At 44.1% G+C, this 21,041-nt stretch overlaps 1 protein-coding gene across 1 annotated transcript in view; it reads left to right on the top strand.

Annotated features, from left to right (window-relative positions):
• The first annotated feature begins 3,832 nt into the window (after nt 1–3,832).
• The window catches only part of LOC139278356 (meckelin-like), a 130,697-nt gene continuing 113,488 nt past the window's right edge, over nt 3,833–21,041 (top strand). Inside the window, exon 1 of the mRNA XM_070897027.1 lies at nt 3,833–4,011. Coding sequence (XP_070753128.1) covers nt 3,840–4,011 — 172 coding nt within the window. The 5' untranslated portion in view covers nt 3,833–3,839. The remainder of the gene's footprint in view (nt 4,012–21,041) is intronic.

Below are 21,041 nucleotides of genomic sequence, written 5' to 3'. Positions count from 1 at the left end.
AACTAGTTGGTTTATTAGCAAAGGTTTAACAATCACACGACACATTACCAGTTCATCCACTAGGCTCACAACCACCTGCCTCATCGTGGACCCCCTGAACCCAACTGGATGGGGTTTTATTGAGTCTTGTGAACATCACGTGACTGGCTAAGCCACTCCCAACTCAACAGCTCAACCAACCTGTGAGCATACTCACAGGAGCATACATTACAGTCATTGTGTACACATCTTGCATTAAATAGTTTTTCTGGTAATTATATTTTATATACTCTAAATTGTATGTTGTAGCCTTAAATTGATAAGATTCACAGCACTTTGCTTCCTTGGGAAATCTTGGTTACTGCACAACACAACTGCCCCCACGTTGGTTTGTCAGGATGATTTGCAAAAAGGCTGCTCAACACAAAGGGATTGTTTCTTCCCAGCATTCGCAGCGTTCGTTATTATTTTTCTCTCTCTCTCACCCACACACCATTCATTTCCTGTCAGCCATTATGTGACCAAGAAGATTTGTTCATCCATTCCGTCAGCTTCATTTAAGGGAATTGGTTTTAAAAATAAAAAACACAGCGTGGTTGTTTTATTCCCTGCAGTCAGTCAGCGAAGCAGAATACCAATGTTTTCTAAACTGATAAAAACAAACCAGACATTGAATATGATTCAGACATGGAACAGATGGAACGGGCTGATAGTCATTAAGGGCTGAGAGCACACTCGTCCTGATTGAACTTGTAGTATTGAACAGTGATCAGCACCAACTGAACGGTAAGGATGGGGATAATACTATCAGCATCTACATTACTATCGGGTGGATGTAAAAGATCCCATGGTACAATTCGAAGAGCAGGGGAGTTCTCCCCGGTGTCCTGGCCAATATTTCTCCCTCAACCAACAACACTAAAACAGATTACCTAATAATTTGTCTCATTCCTGTTTGTCATTTCCCTACTTTGCAACAGTGACTTTAGGACTCCTTCAGGACATGAAAGCTGCTGTTGTAAGGGATATAGAGTTGTAGCAGGCAAAGAGCAGACACAAGGTAGTCACAACACAATGCTGAAGGTAGTGAACTAATCAGTATTAGGAGGGTCTGAGGAATCGGTGATGGTATGGATTATAATTACCTATATTATGTAACACTTGCTTATGTAGATATAGCACACTTATAACGAATTAAAACGGTATGGTTAATTCATCCTTAACCTTAGTAACACATAACAAAACAGCAGAAGTCAGCAGTTACAATTTTGATTAGAAGTCTCTGAGGAAGAGATAAGAAAGACAGTATTTTGGAACAGTTACTTCAGGCGTCAGATAGACTATGGCAAAGTGCAAATCATAGAATAAACACAATTAACGTAGGATGGGAGATGGACAATTGCATGTACCACTCGGAGCCAGTCTGATAAGAGACGACAAACCAATGTAACTCCACTGATAGCAATAGACCTATTGGTGATTTTGTAGGAGGGTAGCTCCTCTCCAAAACCTGAAATAAATTATACTTGAAACCTCTTGTATTTTGAAGGTTCCACGATTGAACGTTCCCTTGCATTTGCTCGAATAAGGGAATTAAGGGTTACGGGGAGCGGGCAGGTAAGTGGAACTGAGACCACGGCCAGATCAGCCATGATCTTTTTGAATGGCGGAGCAAGCTCGAGGGGCTAGATGGCCTACTCCTGTTCCTAATTCTTATGTTCTTATGTTCTTATGAAATAAAGCTGGTTGAACCTAAGGTTTCATTTGTTTGATTCCATGGTCATTATACGGAGGGCGAGGTGTCGACTTCCTATATCAGTGAGTCTGCCTCGAGGGAGAGAAGTTTTCCTTTTACCCCAACACTGTCTATAAATGCAAATTATGTCTACACTGCAATAAAATAGGCAGCATCAAAAAGTAATCCGACATGATCTCTCTTTGCTGCTTTCACGTCTCTATTTCTTGAGATGAATTAACATAGGATCCCTGACCAGTGAGGAGGGGGAGTGGGGGCGGTTCAGTCCCTGACCACAGGCGGGGGGGGGGCGTGTTCAGTCCATTACCATGGGCGGGGGTGGATGCAGGGTTGGAAACCCGGCCGGCCGCAGAAAAACCTGTAAATCAAATTAAATGTGAGGCGTCCAGCCTCGTTAGCATATTTAAAATGACAACCCATCTCCTGGGAGTGGATTGGCTGCCTACCCATTGTCCCGTCTTGGTAAATCCAGAATTACAAATGAACATAAGAAATAGGAGCTGGAGTAGGCCATTTGCCCCCTTCAAGCCTGCTCCGCCATTCAACAAGATCATGGCTGATCTTCTAACCCAACTCCACCATCCTGCACTATCCCCATATCCCTTAATTCCCTTAGTTCCCAAAAATCTATCGATCTCTGTCTTGAATATACTCATCGACTCAGCATCCACAGCCCTCTGAGTTAGATAATTCCAAAGATTTACCACCCTCTGAGTGAAGAAATTTCTCCTCATCTCAGTCCTAAATGGCCGACCCCTTATTCTGAGACTGAGACCACATCTTCTAGATTCCCCAGCCAAGGGAAACATCTTCTCAGCATTAACCCTGTCAAGGATAATAGGTAAGCCATTTAGGACCGAGATGAGGAGAAACTTCTTCACCCAGAGAGTGGTGAACCTGTGGAATTCTCTACCACAGAGAGTTGTTGAGGCCAATTCACTAAATATATTCAAAAAGGAGTTAGATGTAGTCCTTACTACTCGGGGGATCAGGGGTATGGTGAGAAAGCAGGAATGGGGTTGCATGTTCAGCCATGAACTCATTGAATGGTGGTACAGGCTCGAAGGGCCGAATGGCCTACTCCTACACCTATTTTCTATGTTTCTATGTTTCAAGCCCCTTAAGATTTTAATATGTTTCAATGAGATCACCTCTCATTCTTCTAAACTCTAGGAAATATAGGCCTGGTCCCCTCATTCTCTCCTCAGAGGACAATCGCTGTGTCCCAGGAACCAGTCGAGTGAATTCGATGTGTTGGATCCGGCTTTGCCGGATTTTTTTTGTCAATTTAACTCCCCACCCGCATGCACTCTCACCCGCTGATCCATGATAAAATTCCCCCCAATGTGTCAGCGGTGGTTCAGTGGATAGCACTCTCACCCCAAGTCAGATTGTGGGTTCACGACCCACTCTAGAGACTGGAGCACAAAAATCTAAGTTGACACTCCAGTGCAGTGCTGCACTGTTGGAGGTGCCGTCTTTCAGATAAGACTTTAAACCGAGGCCTTGACTGCTCTCTCAGGTGGACATAAAATATCCCATGGCACTATTTTGAAGAAGATCGGGGGAGTTATCCCTGGTGTCCTGGCCAAACTTTAACCCTCAATCAATATAACAAAAACAGATTATCTGGTCATTGCTGTTTGTGGGAGCTTGCTGTGCGCAAATTGGCTGCCGCTCTTCCGACATTACAATAGTGACTGCACCCCAAAAGTAAAGCGCTTTGGGATGGCCTGAGGTCGTGAAAGGTGCTATATTAAGGCAAGTTCTTTCTACGCGTTACACAATTTCTATTAAAAAGTAGAATAGAGATTTTGTTTTAAATAGCACAACAGTTTTTACTCAATGAAGATATTACAAACTAATGTGAAAGGTGCAGGAGGAAAGGAGTGAGCTTGGGGAAACAAGACAGACGAGTGTGTGTGTGTGGATGGAGGAGACCGGTTCCCACAAGCCAATCGCAGTGGCTGGGGAAAGGGATTATTTTGAAAGAGTAATGTGACACCGACTCTGGAAACCATAGTCACGGCTTATACACACAGAACTCCGCCTCACTTGGCAGGGCGGGTTTTTTTTTGCTGTTTGGAGCCGGCTTTGTCGCAGCATGCTGGGTGCAGTGATCGTATCCCTGACCCTGGCCGAACTGTGCCTGGCTCAGGGCAGCGGCACCTCCCTGCCCTTTGTCCAGCCCCAGTCCTGCTCCAGCTCCCACTTCTACGATGTCTCCCGTCTGCAGTGCGCTCCGTGCGGCGCGGGTCTCAGGCGAGGCGCTGATGGTAAGACCCAGACTTTGTGCTCCTCTCTCTCTCTCTCTCTCTCCCCCCTGCACTGTTAGAGCCAGACTGGCTGCAAAACCCTTATGTGCTTTGTGTCTGGCTGCTCCATCGGGGCCGAGGCCAGTGATTTGGTTCCCTGTGATTCTCTATATCTGTGCAAGCCGTGATTTGTAGCCCCAGAAGAAGTGAAATGACTTTCCTCATCAAGGATAAATATATTCAGTTTAAAAGAGTTAAATTATGAGGACAGTTTTTTAAAAATAAACCAGACTTGCATCCCCTTAAGTATAGAAGATTGAGGGAATTGAAGCATTTAAGATGACTGCAGGATTTGATAGAGTGAATAGAGGGAAACCATTTCCTCAGGTGGGGGAGTCCAGGACAAAGGAGTACAACTATTTTTGTTGTAAGCTAATAATCGAGTGCCCCCTGATTAAAGGGGGACACTCCAAAAACTTTAAGTGCCCCCTTTTTTTTTGAGGGCAGTAAAAACACAAATTATACAAATGCCCCCTGGCTAAAAGCAGGGTGGGGGCACTAAAACCAGCAAAATAAACAAATTCAACTTCAGACAAACATCAAATTAAAATTTGGTTGCCGGGGGTGATGATGCACTCCAGTCCACCTCTCGTGGAAGGCCGCGAGCGTACCGGTGGACACCGTGTGCTCCATCTCCAGGGACACCCTGGCTCGGATGTAACCGCGGAAGAGAGGCAGGCAGTCAGGCTGAACGACCTCATAAAAGGGTACAACCTTAAAGTTAGAGCTAGGTCGTTTAGGGAAGCATTCCTTCACACAAAGGGTTGTGGAAATCTGGAACTCTCTCACTCAGTAAGAAGCTATAAGAACGTAAGAATTAGGAACAGGAGTAGGCCATCTAGCCCCTCGAGCCTGCTCTGCCATTCAACAAGATCATGGCTGATCTGGCCGTGGACTCAGCTCCACTTACCCGCCCGCTCCCTGTAACCCTTAATTCCCTTATTGGTTAAGATTGAGGCTGGGGCTCAATTTTTAAAAAATGACAAAACTGCGATTGATAGATTTTTGTTAGGCAAGGGCAATAAGGGTTATGGAACCAAGGCGGGTAGCTAGAGTTAATATACAGAGCAGCCACGATCTAATTGAATGGCGCAACGGGCTCGAGGGGCTGAATGGCCTACTCCTTTTCATATTGTACCATCCTGGGTTTAAATCACTAAAATAGAAGGCGAGGCAGTGGAATAGCAATGTCTTGGCCCCAGTATAACTGGAAACAGCATTACAGCACTCAGAAACCAAACCGTCCCCATCATAGTCAGCATCATGAAAGACCTCTCTGTACTAAATGACGTGAGCCCAAGCTCCCCTCACAGTGGGTCACATGTCACCTGCAAAAATACAAGTGAATGAATTCAGGCATAAAAGACTTGCATTTATATAGCACCTTTCACGACCGCCGTACATCCCAAAACGCTTTACAGCCAATGAAGTACTTTCAAAATGTAGTCATTGTTGTAATGTAGGAATCGCAGCAGCCAGTTTGCACCCAGCAAGCTCCCACAAAGAGCAATGCGATAATGAGCAGATAATCTGTTTTTAGTGATATTGATTGAGGGATAAATATTGGCTGGGACACCGGGGAAAACTCTCCTGCTCTTCTTCAAAATAGTGCCCTGGGGATCTTGTACATCCACCTGAAAGAGCAGACAGGGCCTCGGTTTAATGTCTCATTCAAAAGACGGCACCTCCGACAGTGTGGTACTCCCTCAGCATTGCACTGGAGCGTCAACCTGGATTTTTATGTTCAAGTCTCTGGAGTGGGGCTTGAACCCACAACCTTCTGACTCTGAGGTGAAGGTGGTACCCTCTGAGCCACAGCTGACATGGGTCTGAATTATTATTTTATGTTTTCAGAAGACGACAGACCTGCTGTGTATTTCCAACATTTCTTTGGTATTACCTTAGACTCCTGTTGTTAAGCAGACTGAATATGTCTTGTTGGGGGGCATGTACCGGACAGTCCATATCCCCCTGAAACTTGGAGCAATGATGTGCATGTACACACTATGTGCAACACATGACATACTTTGACCAGACTTTTGGTCACCGGTCCTAATATATCTTTAAGCGGTTCGGTGTTAAATTCTGTTTGCTAACCTCCTGTGAAGAACCTTGGCACGTCTTTACTACGTTCAAGGTGCTGTAAAAATGCAAATTGTTGCTATTGTTGTGCATGCACAATTAACACTTCTTATTCAAGAAGGAACTAGGCTGCCTCCATTTATAGTAGCAAAGCATCTGATGTTTCTAACCCAGTTCCTTTAGTCTCCTTTGAGAGAAACACAGTACGATGAACAGGTTTAGGCCTTTAGGATTTGGAAACTGTTTCTGTGAGGAAGCTTTTGTCAGTTGCACCGTGTAACTGAGAATAGATTTCTGAGAGAAACAATTGTAGGGCTGAAAAGACCTAGCTGGTCCTTTCACTTAATGTTTCTTGACTATTTAACTATTCTACTTTGATCTCGCCCCCTCCCATTCCTAGGAGTGGAAACCCTTAAATAAAACACTGGTACTTGGTAAAAGATGGATAAATTGTTCAACAGCACTGATGTACCAAGAAATGCTTGCACAGAGAGAGATAAGAGCATGAAGGCACTTCCCCACAGTGCTGTCACAAGCAGGTGCTGGGGTGGTGAGACTTGTGTAACCGTGACACGTGTTTGTACACAAAAAGAAAACTGACTGTCAAAACACTTTTTAATGAACACAGTGTCTCGTTCCAAGATGATCAATACTAAACCGCCTTATAAAAGTGTAAAAGGGATAGTGTACATGCTTGGTTTACATTGCAACTCAGCAAAGAGGCGATGGTTATCATTCTGTCTTAGGAGAAAGAGTTAAGTCTGCAGCTATTGTAACTCCACTGTGTTACAGTCATTGGCCTTCAAAGCGAGGGGATTTGAGTATAGGAGCAGGGAGGTCTTACTGCAGTTGTACAGGGCCTTGGTGAGACCACACCTTGAGTATTGTGTGCAGTTTTGGTCTCCTAATCTGAGGAATGACGTGCTTGCTATTGAGGGAGTGCAGCGAAGGTTTACCAGACTGATTCCTGGGATGACAGGACTGACATATGAGGAAAGACTGGATTGGCTAGGCTTATACTCACTGGAATTTAGAAGAATGAGAGGAGAAAGAAGTGGAAATTGAAGTGAAAGTCTCGGGTTAACATTGTAAAATGTCCCAAGTATTATAAGACTTCAAATTTGACACCCAGCCACATAAGGAAAAATTAGGGCAGGTGACCAAAAGCTTGGTCAAAGAGGTAGATTTTAAGGAGCATTTTTAAACGCGGAGAGATTTCGGGAGAGCTTAGGGCCCAGGCAACAGAATGCACGGCCACCAATGGTTGAGTGATTATAATCAGGAAAGCTCAAGTGGGGAGAATTAGAGGAGCGCAGACATCTCGGGGGGGTGGGGGGGTGGGGGGGGTGCTCTGGGGCTGGAAGAGATTGCAGAGATAGGGAAGGGCGAGGCCATGGAGGGATTTGAAAACAAGGATGAGAATTTTGAAATCGGATGATCGCACAATTGATGATCACCTGATAAATTACAATCATGACAGTTTTCTATATGATCCCTAACCATGTGACAATTTATTTAGATATTGGGAAAATGAAGCCACAATTTGAGGGGTTGCTTACAGCAGTGATCCAATAACCAGAACCTGAGAAAATTATGTAATGTTTAAAACCCCCCAAATTTAACAAGCATTAGGTTTTGTTGTAAAATTGGTTATGATATAATAGAAATGTAGCCCTCTAGTTAAGATATACCTTCTGTAACAAAACCATGAATTAAATACCAATGATTAAGGAGGCCTTTTTCCATTTTGAGGATGTGAGTGTTTGAAAACAGGAAAATCCATCAGATATTCTATAATTTGATAAAGTGCCTCACAGCTTGAAAGCTCGAGCAATTACGGGGAAAGTAGAATTAGATGATTCGGTGGTCTGGGCACAACAAGCTGGGCTCGGGGCTCCAGGGATAGGTAAAGACAATATCAGCTAGGATTCCCACTCCTGCCGGCAAGTGGGTATGTACAGATATTGGGTGAAAACCAGATTGAGCACTTGTGTTACTTCCCATAACAACAACACAAGACTGTTGTATAAATGAGATTGTTTGTGGGAGCTTGAGTATAAGAGTAAAGATGTCTTACTGCAATTATATAGGGCCCTGGTGAGACTGTACCTGGAATATTGCGTACAGTTTTGGTCTCCTTACCTCAGGAAGGATATACTTGCCATAGACAGAGTGCAACAAAGGTTCACCAGAATGATTCCTGGGATGGAGGGATTGTCCTATGAGGAGAGATTGAGTAGATCAGGCCTATATTCTCTAGAGTTTAGAAGAATGAGAGGTGATCTCATTGAAACATACAAAATTCTTACAGGGCTTGACAGCGTAGATGCAGGGAAGATGTTTCCTCTGGCTGGGGAGTCTAGAACCAGGGGTCACAGTCTCAGAATAAGGGGTTGGCCATTTAGGACTGAGATGAGGCAAAACTTTTTCACTCAGAGGGTGGTGAATCTTTGGAATTCTCTACCATAGAGGGCTGTGGAGGCTCAGTCTTTGAGTATATTCAAGACAGAGATCGATAGATTTTTGGATATTAAGGGATATGGGAATAGTGCAGGAAAGTGGAGTTAAGTAGGAAATCAGCCAGGATCTCATTGCATGGCGGAGCAGGCTCGAGGGGCCGAATGGTCTGCTCCAGCTCCTAAAGTGTTATATTATGAGCTTGCAGTGCACAAATTGCTGCATTTCCTGCATTTCAACAGTGACTCAAAAAGTACTTAATTAGCTGTAAAGTGCTTTGGGAGATCGTGAAAGGCGCTATATAAATACAAGTTCTCCCTTCATTGTGGTATCGATGCGATTGTTGTGTACCATTTTACAGGGCTGTTAATTGAGCTGGTGCATTATGGGGTGATCTGGATGTAGCATGGGAAGTTTAAATCCCACAGATTTAGGGAACAGGAGGAGGCCAGTCAGTTCCTCGAGTCTGTTCTGCCATTCAGTGAGATCGTGGCTGATCTGCGACCTAACCCCATATACTGGCCTTTTCCCCATAACCCTTAATACCTTTGGTTAACAAAAATTTGTCAGTCTGCAATTTAAAATTAACTATTGATCTAACATCAATTGCCGTTTGCATTTACGGGCTGCACCTCGGCAGGACCGGAACCAATGTCCTAGGGGGAGTGTTTGCTAGTGCTGTTGGGGAGGAGTTAAACTAATATGGCAGGGGGATGGGAACCAATGCAGGGAGACAGAGGGAAACAAAAAGGAGACAAAAGCAAAAGACAGAGAGGAGATGAGTAAAAGTGGAGGGCAGAGAAACCCAAGGCAAAAAACAAAAAGGGCCACTGTACAGCAAAATTCTAAAGGGTCAAAGTGTAACAAAAAGGCAAGCCTGAAAGCTCGGTGCCTCAATGCAAGGAGTGTTCGGAACACAGGAGAGGGCTCTGAGCTAGTTAGAATGGGTGAGAGCTCAGATGAACAGGATCCCAAGAAAGAATGCAAAAGGCAGGAGGCAACAGAGCAGAGTAGCACTGGGGTAAGTGTAAACCACAAGGTGATAGGAAGGGACAATATGTATGAATATAAAGGGGCTGCAGGAGGGGTCAAAACTAAAAATCATGGTTTAAAAACTAGTATTAAAACACTCTACCTAAATGCATGCAGCATTCGTAATAAAGTAAATGAGTTGACGGCACAAATCATTACAAATGGGTATGATTTGGTGGCTATTACAGAAACGTGGTTGCAGGGTGGCCAAGACTGGGAATTAAACATACAGGGGTATCTGACAATTTGGAAAGATAGACAAGAAGGGAAAGGTTGTGGGGTAGCTCTATTAATAAAGGATGATATCAGGGCAGTTGTGAGAGACGATATTGACTCTAATGAACAAAATGTTGAATCATTGTGGGTGGGGATTAGAGATAGTAAGGGGAAAAAGTCACTGGTGGGCGTAGTTTATAGGTCCCCAAATAATAACTTCACGGTGGGGCGGGAAATAATCAAGGGAATAATGGAGGTATGTGAAAAAGGAACGGCAGTAATCATGGGGGATTTTAACCTACATATCGATTTGGTCAAATCAAATCGCACGGGGTAGACTGGAGGAGGAATTCAAAGAATGCATACAGGATTGTTTCTTAGAACAGTATGTTACAGAACCTACAAGGGAGCAAGCTATCTTAGATGTGGTTCTGTGTAATGAGACAGTAATAATAAACGATCTCCTAGTAAAAGATCCTCTCGGAATGAGTGATCACAGTATGGTTGAATTTGTAGTACAGATTGAGGGTGAGGAAGTAGTGTCTCAAACGAGCATACTATGCTTAAACAAAGGGGACTACAGTGGGATGAGGGCAGAGTTGGCTAATGTAGACTAGAAACACAGACTATACAGTGGCACAATTGAGGAACAGTGGAGGACTTTTAAGGAGCTCTTTCATAGTGCTCAACAAAAATATATTCCAGTGAAAAAGAAGGACGGTAAGAGAAGGGATAACCAGCTGTAGATAACCAAGGAAATAAAGGAGAGTATCAAATTAAAAACCAATGCGTATAAGGTGGCCAAGGTTAGTGGGAAACTAGAAGATTGGGAGAATTTTAAACGACAGCAAAGAATGACTAAGAAAGGAAAGATAGATTACGAAAGTAAACTTGCGCAAAACATAAAAACAGATAGTAAAAGCTTTTACAGATATATAAAATGGAAAAGAGTGACTAAAGTAAATGTTGGTCCTTTAGAAGATGAGAAGGGAGATTTAATAATGGGAAATGTGGAAATGGCCGAGACCTTAAACAATTATTTTGCTTCGGTCTTCACAGTGGAAGACACAAAAACCATGCCAAAAATTGCTGGTCACGGGAATGTGGGAAGGGAGGACCTTGAGACAATCACTATCACTAGGGGGGTAGTGCTGGACAGGCTAATGGGACTCAAGGTAGACAAGTCCCCTGGTCCTGATGAAATGCATCCCAGGGTATTAAAAGAGATGGCGGAAGTTATAGTAGATGCATTCGTTATAATCTACCAAAATTCTCTGGACTATGGGGAGATACCAGCGGATTGGAAAGCAGCTAATGTAACGCCTCTGTTTAAAAAAGGGGACAGACAAAAGGCAGGTAACTATAGGCCGGTTAGTTTAACATCTGTAGTGGGGAAAATGCTTGAAACTATCATTAAGGAAGAAATAGCGGGACATCTAGATAGGAATAGTGCAATCAAGCAGACGCAACATGGATTCATGAAGGGGAAATCATGTTTAACTAATTTACTGGAATTCTTTGAGGATATAACGAGCATGGTGGATAGAGGTGTACCGATGGATGTGGTGTATTTAGATTTCCAAAAGGCATTCGATAAGGTGCCACACAAAAGGTTACTGCAGATGATAAAGGTATGCGGAGTCAGAGGAAATGTATTAGCATGGATAGAGAATTGGCTGGCTAACAGAAAGCAGAGAGTCTGGACAAATGGGTCCTTTTCGGGTTGGAAATCGGTGGTTAGTGGTGTGCCACAGGGATCAGTGCTAGGACCACAACTGTTTACAATATACATAGATGGCCTGGAAGAGGGGACAGAGTGTAGTGTAACAAAATTTGCAGATGACACAAAGATTAGTGGGAAAGCGGGTTGTGTAGAGGACACAGAGAGGCTGCAAAGAGATTTGGATAGGCTAAGCGAATGGGCTAAGGTTTGGCAGATGGAATACAATGTCGGAAGGTGTGAGGTCATCCACCTTGGGAGAAAAAAAACAGTAAAAGGGAATATTATTTGAATGGGGAGAAATTACAACATGCTGCGGTGCAGAGGGACCTGGGGGTCCTTGTGCATGAAACTCTTTTTGGAGTTCACCTGCAAAACATAAAACATTAAACGGTGCCACCCGACCTGGGTGACACTCCAGACATTTACAAGGCCCTTTTTTTTTTCCCCCCCTTTTTTTTTTGTGTTTTTTTTTTTTTTTTTGGGCACTAAAATCACAATTTTTCCCCAGTGCCCCCTATAAAAGGGAAGGGGACACTAAAAGCACCGGCAATTAAAACAAATTAACTTTAAAACGTAAAATCAAATTAAAATTTGGTTGCCGGGCGTGATTCCTTGTGCATGAATCCCAAAACGTTAGTTTGCAGGTGCAGCAGGTAATCAGGAAGGCGAATGGAATGTTGGCCTTCATTGCTAGAGGGATGGAGTACAAAAGCAGGGATGTCCTGCTGCAACTGTATAGGGTATTGGTGAGGCCGCACCTGGAGTACTGCATGCAGTTTTGGTCACCTTACTTAAGGAAGGATATACTAGCTTTGGAGGGGGTACAGAGACGATTCACTCGGCTGATTCCGGAGATGAGGAGGTTACCTTATGATGATAGATTGAGTAGACTGGGTCTTTACTCGTTGGAGTTCAGAAGGATGAGGGGGGATCTTATAGAAACATTTAAAATAATGAAAGCGATAGACAGGATAGAAACATAGAAACATAGAAAATAGGTGCAGGAGCAGGCCATTCAGCCCTTCTAGCCTGCACCGCCATTCAATGAGTTCATGGCTGATTGTTTCCACTGGTTGGGGAGACTAGAACTAGGGGGCACAGCCTCAAAATACGGGGGAGCCAATTTAAAACCGAGTTGAGAAGGAATTTCTTCTCCCAGAGGGTTGTGAATCTGTGGAATTCTCTGCCCTGGGAAGCAGTTGAGGCTAGCTCATTGAATGTATTCAAATCACAGATCGATAGATTTTTAACCAATAAGGGAATTAAGGGTTACGGGGAGCGGGCGGGTAAGTGGAGCTGAGTCCACGGCCAGATCAGCCATGATTTTGTTGAATGACGGAGCAGGCTCAAGGGGCTAGATGGCCTACTCCTGTTCCTAATTCTTATGAAGAGAGTTTCAAACTTCTACCACCCTTTGTGTATAGAAATGTTTCCTAATTTCACACCTGAAATGTCTGGCTCTAATTTTTAGACTACGCCCCCTAGTCCGAGAATCCCCAACCATCGGAAATAGTTTTTCTATCTACCCTATCTGTTCTCTTTAATATCTTGAAAACTTTGATCAAATCGCTCCTTACCCATCTAAATTCCAGGGAATACAACCCTGGTTTGTGTAATCTCGCCTCGTAATTTAACCCCTGGAGTCCGGGTATCATTCTGGTTAGCCTACGCTGCACAGCCTCCAAGGCCAATATATCCTTCCTACGGTGTGGTGCCTAGAATAGCTCACGTACTCCAGGTGTGGTCTAACCAGGGCTTTGTATAGCTGTAGCTTCTTCTGGCCCCGAACTCACGCCTCTCCTGAGCCCCGATCACGTCCCTCTACAATCTCTCGCCACTCCTTCGCCCCGACCTCGCGGCTCCTGCTGGACCTGCCCACGCTCCAATCACCGACCTGGACCTTGATGACGTCACTCTTCGCTGCCATCGCCCTCCTGCACCAGCTCGCGCTGTATCTTGCAGTGGTACGCTGCCCATGGTCGCCGCTCCTTTTATGGCCCCGACCTGCCGCTGATGGTCTTTCGCAGGTCGGGGCGATATGTGTGCGCACTAGGCCCGTACAGCAGAGCAGGTCTCAAGTCGTCTTGGTTAATCCTTGCCACTGGACCAAGACTTACCTCTGTCAAGCCCGTGTGGTGGCTGGTGTGCAGCGGCCACCACATGTTAAAAAATCCACGCACAGGCATCTTCCACCCTTCAAGATTTAGTTCAGGACCTGGAATATTAGGTCCTTCATTGAAACACCTGTGAACTCATCCTTTTTTGGCGTGGAAGCAAGTCATCCTCGTTTCGAGGGACCGCTTATGATGATGATGATGATAGCTATTAGCATACCTTCTATCCCCTTGTACTCTAGTCATCTAGATATAAAGGCCAGCATTCCATTAGCCTTTTTGATTATTTTTTGGTGAACAGTACGTCTGCAACTCACACTTTTAAAAATGTGTTCTTGGGATGTGGGCAGCACTGGAAGGGTAACACTTAATGCCCATCCCTTCACTGCCATGCGGATATCAGGAGTCAACCAGATAATGTGGGACTGGAGTCACATGTAGGCCGAACCAGCTAGGGGTGTCCGATCCCCTTCCTTGAAGGACGTTGGTGAACCAGTTGGGTTTTGATGACAATCCGGCAGCTTTCATTGGCCATTTTTCTGGTGAGAGCCCACAAATGATCAGACTCATTGATTTAAATTTCCCAACTTGTCACAGTCTCTGGTCCAGCACCATAACCACTCGGCTACCACATTATTCATACAAAACGTGTATGGTTGGTATATGTGTATTTGGAAGTGTGTTACCTTGTTAATACCTCCTTGGAATATAAAGAAATAATTTTGCCTTTCATGATCTCAGGATATCCCAAAGCTCTTTACGACCAATGAAATACTTTTGAAGTGTAGTCAGTGTTGAAAGTCCCACCTTTGAATTGATGCAGAAGTTAGAGCTGGGTGTCATTATATACATGTGGAAACTGGCCCCATACTTGTAGATTATATTGACAAGGACTAGCCTGAAAATGAAAAATGTTTGATTTCTTACTCAAGAAAGAAAGACTTGCATTTATTTCATGACCATCGGACTATACAGCTGATTAAATACTTTTTGAAGTGTAGCCACTGTTGTAATGTAGGAAATGCGGCAGCCAATTTGTGCACAAGCAAGCTCGCACAAACAGCAATGTGATAATGACCAGATAATCTGTTTTTTGTTTTGTTGATTGAGGGATAAATATTGGCCAGGACACTGGGGATAACTCCCCTGCTCTTTAAAATAGTGCCCTGGGATCTTTTACATCCACATGAGAGGGCAGATGGGGCCTCGGTTAACGTGTTGTTCGAAAGGCACTCCGACAGTGCAGCACTCCCTCAGCACTGCACTGGAGTGTCAGCCTAGATTATATGCTCAGTTATGGCAATGGGAGTTCTTGATAGAATTGGCCTCCTTATTAGAATGATCATTGATCCTCGGTGTAAAGTGCTTGTGTGCGAATGTCAGGCGAGAAAAGAATAGCGCCCAGCTGTGAAGGGCAAATAGGCCGCTGACAATTCTCAGAAAGACTGGAATCCAAAGAGTACTGGTGAGAGCAATTTAAATGTTTTGTGGGTCTAGATCACTGGGTCGTGAAGGGAGGCTGAGAGCTCTCTTAATCAAAATGAAGGGACAGAGGAAATGCAATTCAAGCTTTTAAATTGCTGATTGCAAGCTCGTAAATTCTTTGACTGGAATTGGGAAAGCGAGAAAGTGAGCAGAGAAAAAACTGCATTTGCAAAATGTTAGCTTTTGCTGCTTTCTGCCCTTCATTTTGCTTTGGTATTGAACCATTTACTACCTACCATGCAATATTACCTCGGTGAACCCAGGCTGCATCATAACAAAGCAATTTGGGTTAAAAGATAGAGTTTGGGGGAAAATTGCACTTGTTGTGAAAGGACATAAGAACATAAGAAATAGGAGCAGGGATAGGCCATTTGGCCCCTCGAGCCTGCTCCGCCATTCAAAAAGATCATGGCTGATCTGATCCCGGCCTCAACTCCACTTCCCTGCCCCCTCCTCATAACCCTTGACTGCCTTATCGTTCAAAAGTCTGTCTATCTCCACCTTAAATATATTCAAAGACACAGCCTCCACAGCTCTCTGGGGTAGAGAATTCCAAAGATTCACAACCCTCGGAGAAGAAATTCCTCCTCATTTCTGTTTTAAATGGGCGACCCCTTATTCTGAAACTGTGCCCCCTAGTTCTAGATTCCCCCACGAGGGGAAACATCCTCTTTGAATCTACCCTGTCAGGCCCTATCAGAATCTTGTATTCTTCTCAACTCCACTGAATATAGGCCCAACCTGCTCAACCTCTCTTCATATGACAAGCTCTTCATCTCCGGAATTAATTGGACATTTTTTCATTGTGGTTGTTAATCCGATTGTTTGTAAAAGGGAGTCGGTTTGTGATCAAGATGACAGAATCGTTCTGTAAAACTGCACAGTTGAGTAGTTTAGCTTATGGCAGATGGAGTATAATGTTGGAAAGTGTGAGGTCATGCACTTTGGCAGAAAAATCATAGAGCAAGTTATTATTTAAATGGAGAAAGATTGCAAAGTGCTGCAGTACAGCGGGACCTGGGGGTACTTGTGCATGAAACACAAAAGGTTAGTATACATTGAGTAAGTGATCAGGAAGGCCAATAGAATCTTGGCCTTTATTGCAAAGGGGATGGAGTGTAAAAGCAGGGAAGTCTTGCTACAGTTATACAGGGTATTGGTGAGGCCACACTTGGAATACTGCGTGCAGTTTTGGCTTCCATATTTACAAAAGGATATACTTGCTTTGGAGGCAGTTCAGTGAAGGTTCACAAAGTTGATTCCAGAGATGAGGGGATTGACTTATGAGGAAAGGTTGAGTAGGTTGGGCCTCTACTCATTGGAATTCAGAAGAATGAGAGGTGATCTTATCGAAACGTATAAGATTATGAGGGGGCTTGACAAGGTGGATGCAGAGAGGATGTTTCCGCTAATGGGGGAGACTAGAACTAGAGGGCATAATCTTAGAATAAGGGGCTGCCCATTTAAAATGAGATGAGGAGAAATTTCTTCTCTCAGGGTTGTGGATCTGTGGAATTCGCTGCCTCAGAGAGCTGTGGAAGCTGGGACATTGAATAAATTTAAGACACAAATAGACAGTTTCTTAAACAATAAAGGAATAAGGGGTTATGGGGAGCGGGCAGGGAAGTGGAGCTGAGTCCATGATCAGATCAGCCATGATTTTATTAAATGGCGGATCAGGCTCGAGGGGCTGTATGGCCTACTCCTGCTCCTATTTCTTATGTTTTTAAACCTGTTCCTGTCTGCATCCAACCTCCTCACGCACACGCTTCCAGCAGTGATTAAGAGCAGGAATGACAATTGATTTATTTTTTTCCCTCCCGATTTCAATTGTAGTGTCACCACAGGCCCTCTCCTCCCAGCTGAGGTCAATGGACTCAGCAAAGCACCAACCCTTTTATATTAAGTAAATTTAAGATTACAGGATGACCACAACAGGCCCATGGGGTTTAATCCACTCCATGCACTAAAGTCAGAAGGTTATGGGTTCAAGTCCCACTCCAGGGACTTGAGCCCATAAATCTAGGCTGACACTTTAGTGGAGTGCTGCACTGTCAGAGGTGCCGTCTTTTGGATGAGTCTGCCCTCTCAGGTGGATGTAAAAGATCCCGTGGCACTATTTTGAAGAAGTTATCCCCGGTGTCCTGGCCAATATTTATCCCTCAATCAACAGAACAACAACAGATTATCTGGTCATTATCACATTGCTGTTTGTGGGAGCTTGCTGTGCGCAAATTGGCTGCTGCATTTCCCACATTACAACAGTGACTACACTCCAAAAGTACCTCATTGGCTGTAAGGTGCTTTGTGACGTCTGGTGGTTGTGAAAGGCGCTATATAAATGCAAGTCTTTTTTTTCTTTCTTTCCTTTTTCTTTCTTTCCTTTTTCTTTCTTTCCTTTTTCTTTCTTTCCTTTCTCTTTCTTTCCTTTCTCTTTCTTTCCTTTCTCTTTCTTTCCTTTCTCTTTCTTTCCTTTCTCTTTCTTTCCTTTCTCTTTCTTTCCTTTCTCTTTCTTTCCTTTCTCTTTCTTTCCTTTCTCTTTCTTTCCTTTCTCTTTCTTTCCTTTCTCTTTCTTTCCTTTCTCTTTCTTTCCTTTCTCTTTCTTTCCTTTCTCTTTCTTTCCTTTCTCTTTCTTTCCTTTCTCTTTCTTTCCTTTCTCTTTCTTTCCTTTCTCTTTCTTTCCTTTCTCTTTCTTTCCTTTCTCTTTCTTTCCTTTCTCTTTCTTTCCTTTCTCTTTCTTTCCTTTCTCTTTCTTTCCTTTCTCTTTCTTTCCTTTCTCTTTCTTTCCTTTCTCTTTCTTTCCTTTCTCTTCTTTTTCTTTTTTCTTTTCTTCTTTTTCTTTCTCTCCTTTTTCTTTCTCTCCTTTTTCTTTCTCTCCTTTTTCTTTCTCTCCTTTTTCTTTCTCTCCTTTTTCTTTCTCTCCTTTTTCTTTCTCTCCTTTTTCTTTCTCTTCTTTTTCTTTCTCTTCTTTTTCTTTCCCTCACTCGAGGCGCTCATTCCCTGACGTGTGTGTCAAGCTCCTCAATTACTGTCACCATGCACAGAAGTAAAAAGTAAACTGCAACAATAACTTGCATTTATATAGCGACTTTGACGTGGTAAAATGTCCCAAGGTGCTTCACAGGAATGCAATCAGACAGCAATTGACATCGAGTCAAAGAAGGAGATATTGCGATGGGTGACAAAGCTTGGTCAAAGAGGTAGGTTTTAAGGAGCGCCTTAAAGGAGGAGAGAGCGGTAGAGAGGCGGCAAGATTTACGGGGGGAATTCTAGAGGTTAGTGCCTAGATGACAGAAAGCATGGCCACCAGTGGTGTGCCGAAGGGAGCGAGAGATGCAGAAGAGGGCAGAGCTCTTGGAGGAACGCAGAGTTATTGGAGGGTTGGAGAGATTACAAAGATGGGGAGGGGTGAGATCATGGAGGAATGTGAACACGAGGATGACAATTGAGGTGTTGGTGGACCAGCAGCAGTGTAGGTCAGTGAGCACTGGGGTGAACAGGGCTTCGTGTGGGTTTGGAAACGGGTCGCAAATGATCTCCCGTCTGGTGAGAGGTGGGAGGTCGGCCAGGAAACCATTGGAATAGATGGTTCTCGACTGGGAGGTAACTAAAACATGGATGAGAGTTTCAGCAGGTTAACAACTCCAGCATCATACTGCAGGGAGCGATGGGATGTGCCCTAGTAATTCCCCCATGTAGTGAGTTCCCAGTCTTAATGGGATTGGTGCGGGGAGGGCACTGGGTTATTCAGCAAAGGAGAATATTGCGTGGGGCAGTCATTGCTGTCATACCACATCAGATCACTGATCCTGAGGTATTGAGTTTACTTACAGAGTTGTCTACCTGTACTATGGCTTGGGAAAGGTGCACAGCTTGTGCGCAATTACTCACAAGTCTATGCTGACAGCATCTCGGCAGTGGTGGGAAAATGATTTGGGTTCCCTGGGCGAGATAGAAACATAGAAAATAGGTGCAGGAGCAGGCCATTCAGCCCTTCTAGCCTGCACCGTCATTCAATGAGTTCATGGCTGAACATGAAACTTCAGTACCCGCTTCCTGCTTTCACGCCATAGGAGGGGGCACGAGCCAGGGTTCTGGCTATTGATTGATATTGTTCTGGCAACAACGCAGTTTTAAAATTCTTAGTCATGTATCCAATCCCTCCATGGCCTCACCCCTCCCTATCTCTCTCATCTCCTCCAGCCCCACAACCCATCGAGATCACTGAGCTCCTCGTTGCTCTGATTCTAATCGCTCCACCATTGCTGGCTGTTCCTTCAGCTGCCTGGCCCCAAGCTCTGGAACTCCCTCCCTAAACCTCTCCTCCTCTCTTTCCTCCTTTTGGGACCTACCTTTTTGACCCAGCTTTTGGTCACCTGTCCTAATATCTCCTTATGTGGCTCGGTGACACATTTTTCTGATAACGCTCCTTTGAAGCACTTTTGGGATAGTTTACTACATTAAAGGCGCTATATAAATGCAAGTTGCTGTTGTTGTTATCAAGTAGCACCCATCTTATAAATACTCATCTGTGGATGTTGGGTGAGGACCAGATTGTGCTCGGCTCTAATGCCCAGCACAGTTGAATATTATGCCGGCACGCAGCACCCATCACCCCTGTACTCGCTGACCTACATTGGCTCCCGGTTAAGCAACACCTCGATTTCAAAATTCTCATTCTTGTTTTCGAATCCCTCTGTGGCCTCATCCCTCCCTATCTCTGTAATCTCCTCCCCACAATCTCCCGAGATATCTGCGCTACTCTAATTCTTCCCTCTTGAGCATCCCTGATTTATAATCGCTCAACCATTGGTGGTCGTGCCTTCTGTTGGCGAAGCCCCAAGCTCTGAACTCCCTACCTAAACCTCTCCGCATATTTCCTCTTTCCTCCTTTTAAGACGCTCGTTAAAAGCTACCTCTTTGACCAAGCTTTTGGCCACCTGCCCTAATTTCTCCTTGTCTGGCACTGTGTCAAATGTTTTGTCTTATAATACTCCTGTGATGCGCCTTGGGACGTTTTACTACATTAAAGGCGCTATATAAATACAAGTTGCTGTTCTTCATTCTCGAACACGAAGAACAGGTGAGGTCCATTTAAAACTGAGATGAGGAAGAATTTCTTCTCAGATGGTTGTAAATCTGTGGAATTCGCTGCCTTAGAGAGCTGTGGAAGCTGAGACATTGAATAAATTTAAGACATAGATAGACAGTTTCTTAACCGATAAGGGATTATGGGGAGCGGGCAGGGAAGTGGAGCTGAGTCCATGATCAGATCAGCCATGATCGTATTAAATGGCGGAGCAGGCTTGAGGGGCCGTATGGCCTACTCCTGCTATTTCTTTTGTTCTTATGTCTTTGGATACTGCTGGTTCCTGTGAATTCAACAATGGTGCCTGGAGAGGTTAGAAGATAATTAGAGGGGAAGAAAAGAGCTGTCTATTTCTGACATTCATTTTAACGTTCTCTCATTGGGTCTTCTTACTGCTCTGAAGGATACTAAGAATGGGCAGTGTTCATCTCATAGTGAAATCTAGCTTCATTGAACCATCAGCATTATAAAGGCCTGCAAAGCCATTATTGGTAGTGTGTTCGGTGGTGCCTGCAGATAGAAATAATGTTATTAAACTAAAACTGTGTGTGACTGACAGTGGCTCAAATAAATGGGCCTTGAGAGATCATCAATATGGGAGATGATGAGCAAATATAATGAGACTGTAAATAACCGCAGTTATTGCAGTTGATATACTCGAGTCGCTATTGTAAACAGGGGCCATTGGTTAAAAAAGGATAAAGTTAAATACTGAAAATATGAATTTAAAAATAGATCTGAGAAAGTAAGATAGGTTAACTATTCCTGCTGACAATGACTGTGGTATAAAAGT

This window comes from Pristiophorus japonicus, chromosome 13 (assembly GCF_044704955.1).
Source record: "Pristiophorus japonicus isolate sPriJap1 chromosome 13, sPriJap1.hap1, whole genome shotgun sequence".
NCBI classification, from domain to species: domain Eukaryota; kingdom Metazoa; phylum Chordata; class Chondrichthyes; family Pristiophoridae; genus Pristiophorus; species Pristiophorus japonicus.
The sequence above is the reverse complement of the archived record's forward strand: the minus strand, read 5'-3'. Positions and strand labels throughout refer to the sequence as shown.